The 12,553-nt window shown below is 41.9% G+C and overlaps 1 protein-coding gene across 1 annotated transcript in view; it reads right to left on the bottom strand.

Moving 5' to 3' along the window:
* LOC115124290 (ceramide synthase 2-like) overlaps window positions 1–12,553 on the bottom strand; it is a 54,277-nt gene that overhangs the window by 29,161 nt on the left and 12,563 nt on the right. The window contains exon 2 of the mRNA XM_065007199.1: window positions 8,061–8,231. Within this exon, the coding sequence (XP_064863271.1) occupies window positions 8,061–8,231 (171 nt within the window). The remainder of the gene's footprint in view (window positions 1–8,060; window positions 8,232–12,553) is intronic.

The following is a 12,553-nucleotide window of genomic DNA, read 5'->3' as shown; positions in this document are numbered from 1 at the left end:
TTAACATGTATTAGACAGATGGGGAAAGAGAAGAGGTATTAACATGTAGACAGATGATGGGGAAAGAGAAGAGGTATTAACATGTAGACAGATGGGGAAAGAGAAGAGGTATTAACATGTAGACAGATGAGGGAAAGAGAAGAGGTATTAACATGTAGACAGATGGTATTAACATGTAGACAGATGGGGAAAGAGAAGAGGTATTAACATGTAGACAGATGGGGAAAGAGAAGAGGTATTAACATGTAGACAGATGGGGAAAGAGAAGAGGTATTAACATGTAGACAGATAGACAGATGGGGAAAGAGAAGAGGTATTAACATGTAGACAGATGGGGAAAGAAAGAGAAGAGACAGATATTAACATGTAGACAGATGATGGGGAAAGAGAAGAGGTATTAACATGTAGACAGATGAGGGGAAAGAGAAGAGGTATTAACATGTAGACAGATGGGGAAAGAGAAGAGGTATTAACATGTAGACAGATGGGGAAAGAGAAGAGGTATTAACATGTAGACAGATGGGGGGAAAGAGAAGAGGTATTAACATAGACAGATAGACAGATGGGGAAAGAGAAGAGGTATTAACATGTAGACAGATGGGGAAAGAGAAGAGGTATTAACATGTAGACAGATGATGGGGAAAGAGAAGAGGTATTAACATGTAGACAGATGGGGAAAGAGAAGAGGTATTAACATGTAGACAGATGGGGGAAAGAGAAGAGGTATTAACATGTAGACATGTAGACAGATGGGGAAAGAGAAGAGGTATTAACATGCAGACAGATGGGGAAAGAGAAGAGGTATTAACATGTAGACAGATGAGGGAAAGAGAAGAGGTATTAACATGTAGACAGATGGTGTAAGAGAAGAGGTATTAACATGTAGACAGATGAGGGAAAGAGAAGAGGTATTAACATGTAGACAGATGGGGAAAGAGAAGAGGTATTAACATGTAGACAGATGGGGAAAGAGAAGAGGTATTATTAACAGATGTATTAACATGACAGATGGGGAAAGAGAAGAGGTATTAACATGTAGACAGATGGGGAAAGAGAAGAGGTATTAACATGTAGACAGATGGGGAAAGAGAAGAGGTATTAACATGTAGACAGATGGGGAAAGAGAAGAGGTATTAACATGTAGACAGATGAGGGAAAGAGAAGAGGTATTAACATGTAGACAGATGGGGGGAAAGAGAAGAGGTATTAACATGTAGACAGATGGGGAAAGAGAAGATGTAGACAGAAGAGAGGTATTAACATGTAGACAGATGGGGAAAGAGAAGAGGTATTAACATGTAGACAGATGAGGGGAAAGAGAAGAGGTATTAACATTAACAGATGGGGAAAGAGAAGAGGTATTAACATGTAGACAGATGGGGAAAGAGAAGAGGTATTAACATGTAGACAGATGGGGAAAGAGAAGAGGTATTAACATGTAGACAGATGGGGAAAGAGAAGAGATGTAGACAGATGGGGGAAAGAGAAGAGGTATTAACATGTAGACAGATGGGGGAAAGAGAAGAGGTATTAACATGTAGACAGATGGGGAAAGAGAAGAGGTATTAACATGTAGACAGATGGGGAAAGAGAAGAGGTATTAACATGTAGACAGATGGGGAAAGAGAAGAGGTATTAACATGTAGACAGATAGACAGGTGGGGAAAGAGAAGAGGTATTAACATGTAGACAGATGGGGAAAGAGAAGAGGTATTAACATGTAGACAGATGGGGAAAGAGAAGAGGTATTAACATGTAGACAGATGAGGGAAAGAGAAGAGGTATTAACATGTAGACAGATGGGGAAAGAGAAGAGGTATTAACATGTAGACAGATGGGGAAAGAGAAGAGGTATTAACATGTAGACAGATGGGGAAAGAGAAGAGGTATTAACATGTAGACAGATGGGGAAAGAGAAGAGGTATTAACATGTAGACAGATGAGGGAAAGAGAAGAGGTATTAACATGTAGACAGATGGTGTAAGAGAAGAGGTATTAACATGTAGACAGATGAGGGAAAGAGAAGAGGTATTAACATGTAGACAGATGGGGAAAGAGAAGAGGTATTAACATGTAGACAGATGGGGAAAGAGAAGAGGTATTAACATGTATTAACAGACAGATGGGGAAAGAGAAGAGATAGACAGGGAAAGAGAAGAGGTATTAACATGTAGACAGATGGGGAAAGAGAAGAGGTATTAACATGTAGACAGATGAGGGGAAAGAGAAGAGGTATTAACATGTAGACAGATGGGGAAAGAGAAGAGGTATTAACATGTAGACAGATGGGGAAAGAGAAGAGGTATTAACATGTAGACAGATGGGGAAAGAGAAGAGGTATTAACATGTAGACAGATGCAGACAGATGGGGAAAGAGAAGAGGTATTAACATTAACATGGGAAAGAGAAGAGATGTATTAACATGTAGATAGATGGGGAAAGAGAAGAGGTATTAACATGTAGACAGATGGGGAAAGAGAAGAGGTATTAACATGTAGACAGATGGGGAAAGAGAAGAGGTATTATGTAGACAGATGGGGAAAGAGAATGCAGACAGATGGGGAAAGAGAAGAGGTATTAACATGTAGACAGATGAGGGAAAGAGAAAGAGAAGAGGTATTAACATGTAGACAGATGGGGAAAGAGAAGAGGTATTAACATGTAGACAGATGGGGAAAGAGAAGAGGTATTAACATGTAGACAGATGGGGAAAGAGAAGAGGTATTAACATGTAGACAGATGGGGAAAGAGAAGAGGTATTAACATGTAGACAGATGATGGGGAAAGAGAAGAGGTATTAACATGTAGACAGATGGGGAAAGAGAAGAGGTATTAACATGTAGACAGATGGGGAAAGAGAAGAGGTATTAACATGTAGACAGATGGGGAAAGAGAAGAGGTATTAACATAGACAGATGGGGAAAGAGAAGAGACAGATGGGGAAAGAGAAGAGGTATTAACATGTAGACAGATGGGGAAAGAGAAGAGGTATTAACATGTAGACAGATGAGGGGAAAGAGAAGAGGTATTAACATGTAGACAGATGGGGAAAGAGAAGAGGTATTAACATGTAGACAGATGGGGAAAGAGAAGAGGTATTAACATGTAGACAGATGGGGAAAGAGAAGAGGTATTAACATGTAGACAGATGGGGAAAGAGAAGAGGTATTAACATGTAGACAGATGGGGAAGATGGGGAAAGAGAAGAGGTATTAACATGTAGACAGATGGGGAAAGAGAAGAGGTATTAACATGTAGACAGATGGGGAAAGAGAAGAGGTATTAACATGTAGACAGATGGGGAAAGAGAAGAGGTATTAACATGTAGACAGATGGGGAAAGAGAAGAGGTATTAACATGTAGACAGATGAGGGAAAGAGAAGAGGTATTAACATGTAGACAGATGGGGAAAGAGAAGAGGTATTAACATGTAGACAGATGAGGGAAAGAGAAGAGGGATTAACATGTAGACAGATGGGGAAAGAGAAGAGGTATTAACATGTAGACAGATAGACAGATGGGGAAAGAGAAGAGGTATTAACATGTAGACAGATGGGGGGAAAGAGAAGAGGTATTAACATGTAGACAGATGGGGAAAGAGAAGAGGTATTAACATGCAGACAGATGGGGAAAGAGAAGAGGTATTAACATGTAGACAGATGAGGGAAAGAGAAGAGGTATTAACATGTAGACAGATGAGGGAAAGAGAAGAGGTATTAACATGTAGACAGATGGGACAGATGGGGAAAGAGAAGAGGTATTAACATGTAGACAGATGGGGAAAGAGAAGAGGTATTAACATGTAGACAGATGGGGAAAGAGAAGAGGTATTAACATGTAGACAGATGGGGAAAGACAGAGAAAGAGAAGAGGTATTAACATGTAGACAGATGGGGAAAGAGAAGAGGTATTAACATGTAGACAGATGGGAAAGAGAAGAGGGTAGAAGATGGGGAAAGAGAAGAGGTATTAACATGTAGACAGATGGGGAAAGAGAAGAGGGAACAGATGGGGGAAAGAGAAGAGGTATTAACATGTAGACAGATGGGGAAAGAGAAGAGGTATTAACATGTAGACAGATGGGGAAAGAGAAGAGGTATTAACATGTAGACAGGATGTGGGGAAAGAGAAGAGGTATTAACATTAACATGTAGACAGATGGGGAAAGAGAAGAGGTATTAACATGTAGACAGATGGGGAAAGAGAAGAGGTATTAACATGTAGACAGATGGGGAAAGAGAAGAGGATAACAGACAGATGGGGAAAGAGAAGAGGTATTAACATGTAGACAGATGGGGAAAGAGAAGAGGTATTAACATGTAGACAGATGGGGAAAGAGAATGGGGAAAGAGAAGAGGTATTAACATGTAGACAGATGGGGAAAGAGAAGAGGTATTAACATGTATTAGACAGATGGGGAAAGAGAAGAGGTATTAACATGTAGACAGATGGGGGAAAGAGAAGAGGTATTAACATGTAGACAGATGGGGAAAGAGAAGAGGTATTAACATGTAGACAGATAGACAGATGGGGAAAGAGAAGAGGTATTAACATGTAGACAGATGGGGAAAGAGAAGAGGTATTAACATGTAGACAGATGGGGAAAGAGAAGAGTATTAACATGCAGACAGATGGGGAAAGAGAAGAGGTATTAACATGTAGACAGATGAGGGAAAGAGAAGAGGGTAGACAGAAAGAGAAGAGGTATTAACATGTAGACAGATGGGGAAAGAGAAGAGGTATTAACATGTAGACAGATGGGGAAAGAGAAGAGGTATTAACATGTAGACAGATGTAGACAGATGGGGAAAGAGAAGAGGTATTAACATGTAGACAGATGGGGAAAGAGAAGAGGTAGACAGATTATTAACATGTAGACAGATGGGGAAAGAGAAGAGGTATTAACATGTAGACAGATGGGGAAAGAGAAGAGGTATTAACATGTAGACAGATGGGGAAAGAGAAGAGGTATTAACATGTAGACAGATGGGGAAAGAGAAGGGGAAAGAGAAGAGGTATTAACATGTAGACAGATGGGGAAAGAGAAGAGGTATTAACATGTAGACAGATGGGGAAAGAGAAGAGGTATTAACATGTAGACAGATGGGGAAAGAGAAGAGGTATTAACATGTAGACAGATGGGAAAGAGAAGAGGTATTAACATGATAGACAGATGGGGAAAGAGAAGAGGTATTAACATGTAGACAGATGGGGAAAGAGAAGAGGTATTAACATGTAGACAGATGGGGAAAGAGAAGAGGTATTAACATGTAGACAGATAGACAGATGGGGAAAGAGAAGAGGTATTAACATGTAGACAGATGGGGAAAGAGAAGAGGTATTAACATGTAGACAGATGGGGAAAGAGAAGAGGTATTAACATGTAGACAGATAGCCAGATGGGGAAAGAGAAGAGGTATTAACATGTAGACAGATGGGGAAAGAGAAGAGGTATTAACATGTAGACAGATGGGGAAAGAGAAGAGGTATTAACATGTAGACAGATGGGGGGAAAGAGAAGAGGTATTAACATGTAGACAGATGGGGAAAGAGAAGAGGTATTAACATGCAGACAGATGGGGAAAGAGAAGAGGTATTAACATGTAGACAGATGAGGGAAAGAGAAGAGGTATTAACATGTAGACAGATGGGGTAAGAGAAGAGGTATTAACATGTAGACAGATAGACAGATGGGGAAAGAGAAGAGGTATTAACATGAGAAGACAGATGGGGAAAGAGAAGAGGTATTAACATGTAGACAGATGGGGAAAGAGAAGAGGTATTAACATGTAGACAGATGGGGAAAGAGAAGAGGTATTAACATGTAGACAGATGAGGGAAAGAGAAGAGGTATTAACATGTAGACAGATGGGGAAAGAGAAGAGGTATTAACATGTAGACAGATGGGGAAAGAGAAGAGGTATTAACATGTAGACAGATGGGGAAAGAGAAGAGGTATTAACATGTAGACAGATGGGGAAAGAGAAGAGGTATTAACATGTAGACAGATGGGGAAAGAGAAGAGGTATTAACATGTAGACAGATGGGGAAAGAGAAGAGGTATTAACATGAAGAGACAGATGATGGGGAAAGAGAAGAGGTATTAACATGTAGACAGATGGGGAAAGAGAAGAGGTATTAACATGTAGACAGATGGGGAAAGAGAAGAGGTATTAACATGTAGACAGATGAGGGGAAAGAGAAGAGGTATTAACATGTAGACATGTAGACAGATGCAGACAGATGGGGAAAGAGAAGAGGTATTAACATGTAGACAGATGAGGGAAGAGAGAAGAGGTATTAACATGTAGACAGATGGGGTAGAAATGAGAAGAGGTATTAACATGTAGACAGATGGGGAAAGAGAAGAGGTATTAACATGTAGATGTAGACAGATGGGGAAAGAGAAGAGGGGGATGGGGAAAGAGAAGAGGTATTAACATGTAGACAGATGGGGAAAGAGAAGAGGTATTAACATGACAGATAGACAGGGGAAAGAGAAGAGGTATTAACATGTAGACAGATGAGAGAAGGGATGTAGAAGAAAGGTATTAACATGTAGACAGATGGGGAAAGAGAAGAGGTAGACAGATGGGGAAAGAGAAGAGGTATTAACATGTAGACAGATGGGGGAAAGAGAAGAGGTATTAACATGTAGACAGATGGGGGAGAAAGAGAAGAGACAGATGGGGAAAGAGAAGAGGTATTAACATGTAGACAGATGGGGAAAGAGATGTAGACAGATGGGGAAAGAGAAGAGGTATTAACATGTAGACAGATGGGGAAAGAGAAGAGGTATTAACATGTAGACAGATGGGGAAAGAGAAGAGGGTAGACAGATGGGGAAAGAGAAGAGGTATTAACATGTAGACAGATGGGGAAAGAGAAGAGGTATTAACAAGACAGATATTAACATGTAGACAGATGGGGAAAGAGAAGAGGTATTAACATGTAGACAGATGAGGGAAAGAGAAGAGGTATTAACATGTAGACAGATGGGGGGAAAGAGAAGAGGTATTAACATGTAGACAGATGGGGAAAGAGAAGAGGTATTAACATGTAGACAGATGGGGAAAGAGAAGAGGTATTAACATGTAGACAGATGGGGGGAAAGAGAAGAGGTATTAACATGTAGACAGATGGGGAAAGAGAAGAGTATTAACATGTAGACAGTATTAACATGTAGACAGATGGGGAAAGAGAAGAGGTATTAACATGTAGACAGATGAGGGAAAGAGAAGAGTATTAACAGTATTAACATGTAGACAGATGGGAAAGAGAAGAGGTATTAACATGTAGACAGATGAGGGAAAGAGAAGAGGTATTAACATGTAGACAGATGGGGAAAGAGAAGAGGTATTAACATGTAGACAGATGGGGAAAGAGAAGAGGGGACAATGGGGAAAGAGAAGAGGTATTAACATGTAGACAGATGGGGAAAGAGAAGAGATGTAGACAGGAAAGAGAAGAGGTATTAACATGTAGACAGATGAGGGGGAGAAGAGGTATTAACATGTAGACAGATGGGGAAAGAGTATTAACATGTAGACAGATGGGGAAAGAGAAGAGGTATTAACATGTAGACAGATGGGGAAAGAGAAGAGGTATTAACATGTAGACAGATGAGGGGAAAGAGAAGAGGTATTAACATGTAGACAGATGGGGAAAGAGAAGAGGTATTAACATGTAGACAGATGGGGAAAGAGAAGAGGTATTAACATGTAGACAGATGGGGAAAGAGAAGAGGTATTAACATGTAGACAGATGAGGGAAAGAGAAGAGGTATTAACATGTAGACAGATGGGGAAAGAGAAGAGGTATTAACATGTAGACAGATGGGGAAAGAGAAGAGGATTTGTAGACAGATCTTATGGGGGGTGACAGCAGATGGGGAAAGAGAAGAGGTATTAACAGACTGCCAGCCAAACAGACAGACAGACGGACAGAAGAACAGATGGACAGACATACCAGATGGGGAAAGAGAAGAGGTATTAACTAGACAGGTGGGGAAAGAGAAGAGGATGTAGACAGATGGGAAAGAGAAGAGATCTGTCGTAGACAGATTAGACAGATGAGGGAAAGAGAAGGCTAGGGCGATGGGTAGCACCACCCAAAGGTCGCTGGCCTTGGCGTAGACACGGCCATCTTTGTCCTCCAGGTCAGCCCAACCCAGCCCCTCAGGGAACCACAGCCGCTCATTCCAGAACCACTCGCTCAGACTGGACACCATACTGGGGAGAGAGCAGAGAAGACAGTTAATATACTGACATTTACACACACACACACAAACACACACAGCTGGCAGCATGCTGCCTCAGAGGGATGGGAGAAAGGAGTGGTTACATCATCCTTTGTGGTTATTTGAATGGCCAGTTAATGAAAGGATGTGACCAGTTGTCCCATGTGTAGCCTACTTCCTGGTCTCTTTTATGACACAATGTCTGTCTAATCCTTCTCTATCTCATCCTAGCCAGACACAGGAAGAATGGAAGGGGTTAAAATCCCTAACTGAATGAATGTTTATTTATCCATTTCTCTCACCGCAGTTAAACAACAGGAACCATCCCAATCAGAGGAAATGTTCATACCTCAACAATCGTCTGAAGTCAGATCCATATTCTAATCTATACCATATGTTGTATAAACTCCACATAACACGCATTGGGAGAAATCTGCAGGCCAATTGAATAGGAAAGATTGGCACCAACTAATTAGATGTAATGCCATTGTGCAAATCTTCCCCATTCAATTACAGATGTAGGATCTTCATTTGATAACCCTGTTGTAGGAGAACTGTCCTGCAATGCAGGAAATGTAAAACTTGTGTATTTGAGATTTAAAAAGGCTTCTGAAGTTTGTAATTTCCATTTAGAAATTTCAGACTTAATATTCCCTTACGTAAAATGTATATATCCCTACAAAAATGTAAATGAATTATAATCTACATAATTATCACATTCATGTTGATGTAGGATTATTTTCCTGCTGTAGCAAACTGGCTCAAATTAAAGATGGAATCCAAAGGTCGCGGGCAACCTCATGCTGCCCCCACTTGTTGTGTTGTTTTCTCACTTTCAACGAAAACAAGGGGGTTGAGCCCTAAGCCACCTTGGACTAGCCTTCTCCCACCCACTCAAACGTCCCTTGCTGCGCCATGGCTCTGGAGTGGAAGTGTCACGGCCGTCGTCGGAATGAGACCAAGGTGCAGCGTGGTGAACGTACATTTTCTTTTATTTGTTAAAATGTCACCAACAAAACAAGAAATAACAAACACGACCGTGAAGCTTACAAGGGCTATAGTGCCAAATGCAACTTCCCACAATGACAAAGGGGGAAAAAAGGCTGCCTAAGTATGATTCCAAATCAGAGACAACAATAGACAGCTGTCCCTGATTGGGAACCATACCCCAGCCAAAACATAGAAATACAAAAACATAGAAATCAGAACATAGAATGCCTACCCAAATCACACCCTGACCAAACCAAAGAGACATAAAAAGGCTCTCTAAGGTCAGGACGTGACAGGAAGTCACTAGCTAGCTAACTTGTTTGCAGATAAACTGTTTTGGTTGCAGGGACAAAGTTTTCAGAAAATGTCGACAGCAACAAGCACCGTTCTCGGTTCTTGGATCTGAATAAACTTGATCCCAAAAGAAAAAAGCGAGAAAAAGACTGCTCATGACCTATCCAGAAACCTGATATACATTGGAATCAATTTTGAAAGGTGGAAGGGTGATGACGAAATGACCACCGTTCGCATGGACTGGTAGGTAAATGTTTGGTTGCGTTGCGTTTTTACCCTGCTAGCTACGTTAGATGATAACCTTAGTGTGTTCAATATTCAAGCTAGCTAGCACGTCTACTAGCTAACTAGCTAACCTCTGTATTCTGACTGTTTTGTAACATTACACATTTTTTACAATAATTTATTTAAACTAGCTTACGTTAGCTAGCTAAAGCTAGATATGCAGATTGTTGACATGGAACACAGACCGTGAGGGATAGAAGGACAATCTGTCACGAATATTACCGAGGGTGACTCCCCTTCTTGTTCGGGTGGCGCTCGGCGGTCGTCGTCGCCGGTCTACTAGCTATCATCGATCCGTTCTGTGTTCCTTTGGTTTTGTCTGATTGGTATCACCTGTTTCTTGTTTGGTTGTTAGGGTGGGGTTATATATAGCTTGTTCAGCCCGCTTCTATTTCGTGTGGGCTTGTTAGTCTGTTTTGTTGTTTGAGTGTTTTTTGTTTGATTTTGGGTTTCACGCTGTCCGTTTATATTTCTGATCATTTGTTTTCCTACTTGTGTTCATGTTGTGTTTTTTCCCACATCTTTTGCTCTCTGCGCCTGACTCCACACCTCATCACTCATTTACCGTAACACAATCAATAAATCTGATCTAACTTAGTGGATATTCGTCAAATCCGTCATGATTGATGTATTGTAACAGGCTAACACGGTGGTTAATAAAGTCTGATTTTATATACACTGCTCAAAAAAATAAAGGGAACACTAAAATAACACATCCTAGATCTGAATTAATTAAATATTATTATTAAATACTCTATTCTTTACATAGCTGAATGTGCTGACAACAAAATCACACAAAAATGATCAATGGAAATCAAATTTATCAACCCATGGAGGTCTGGATTTGGAGTCACACTCAAAATTAAAGTGGAAAACCACACTACAGGCTGATCCAACTTGTAGTCAAAATGAGGCTCAGTAGTGTGTGTGGCCTCCATGTGCCTGTATGACCTCCCTACAACGCCTGGGCATGCTCCTGATGAGGTGGTGGATGGTCTCCTGAGGGATCTCCTCCCAGACCTGGACTAAAGCATCCGCCAACTCCTGCACAGTCTGTGGTGGATGGAGCGAGACATGATGTCCCAGATGTGCTCAATTGGATTCAGGTCTGGGGAACGGGCGGGCCAGTCCATAGCATCAATGCCTTCCTCTTGCAGGAACTGCTGACACACTCCAGCCACATGAAGTCTAGCATTGTCTTGCATTAGGAGGAACCCAGGGCCAACCGCACCAGCATATGGTCTCACAAGGGGTCTGAGTATCTCATCTCGGTACCTAATGGCAGTCAGGCTACCTCTGGCGAGCACATGGAGGGCTGTGCGGCCCCCCAAAGAAATGCCACCCCACACCATGACTGACCCACCGCCAAACCGGTCATGCTGGAGGATGTTGCAGGCAGCAGAATGTTCTCCACAGTGTCTCCAGACTCTGTCACGTCTGTCACATGTGCTCAGTGTGAACCTGCTTTCATCTGTGAAGAGTACAGGGCGCCAGTGGCGAATTTGCCAATCTTGGTGTTCTCTGGCAAATGCCAAACGTCCTGCACGGTGTTGGGCTGTAAGCACAACCCCCACCTGTGGACGTCGGGCCCTCATACCACCCCCATGGAGTCTGTTTCTGACCGTTTGAGCAGACACATGCACATTTGTGGCCTGCTGGAGGTAATTTTGCAGGGCTCTGGCAGTGCTCCTCCTTGCACAAAGGCGGAGGTAGCGGTCCTGCTGCTGGGTTGTTGCCCTCCTACGGCCTCCTCCACGTCTCCTGATGTACTGGCCTGTCTCCTGGTAGCGCCTCCATGCTCTGGACACTACGCTGACAGACACAGCAAACCTTCTTGCCACAGCTCGCATTGATGTTCCATCCTGGATGAGCTGCACTACCTGAGCCACTTGTGTGGGTTGTAGACTCCGTCTCATGCTACCACTAGAGTGAAAGCACCGCCAGCATTCAAAAGTGACCAAAACATCAGCCAGGAAGCATTGGAACTGAGAAGTGGTCTGTGGTCACCACCTGCAGAACCACTCCTTTATTGGGGGTGTCTTGCTAATTGCCTATAATTTCCACATGTTGTCTATTCCATTTGCACAACAGCATGTGAAAGGTATTGTCAATCCGTTTGATTTCACAGAAGTGTGATTGACTTGGAGTTACATTGTGTTGTTTAAGTGTTCCCTTTATTTTTTTGAGCAGTGTATTTGGCTGTTTTTACTTTATTTAGAAGTAGTCCCTTTTCACGTTTTGAAGAAGTAACTGCTAAATGCTACATCTTTAAATCTAAATCCAACATCTTTAGGTTCGGGGCCTGGAGACTTGTCCTAACTAATGGTCAAAATACTATCAACATAACATTTAGGACCGAGACCTGCAGGCTCCTAACTAGTGGTCCACATACTATCAACATAACATTTAGGACCGAGACCTGCAGGCTCCTAACTAGTTGTCAACATACTATCAACATAACATTTAGGACCGAGACCTACAGGCTCCTAACTAGTGGTCCACATACTATCAACATAACATTTAGGACCGAGACCTACAGGCTCCTAACTAGTTGTCAACATACTATCAACATAACATTTAGGACCGAGACCTACAGGCTCCTAACTAGTGGTCAACATACTATCAACATAACATTTAGGACCGAGACCTGCAGGCTCCTAACTAGTGGTCAACATACTATCAACATAACATTTAGGACCGAGACCGCAGGCTCATTTTAGGAAGAGACCTGCAGGCTCCTAACTA

Source organism: Oncorhynchus nerka, linkage group LG3, assembly GCF_034236695.1.
Source record: "Oncorhynchus nerka isolate Pitt River linkage group LG3, Oner_Uvic_2.0, whole genome shotgun sequence".
In the NCBI taxonomy this organism is placed as follows: domain Eukaryota; kingdom Metazoa; phylum Chordata; class Actinopteri; order Salmoniformes; family Salmonidae; genus Oncorhynchus; species Oncorhynchus nerka.
Note: the sequence above shows the minus strand (reverse complement) of the source record. Positions and strands in the feature narration are given on the sequence as shown.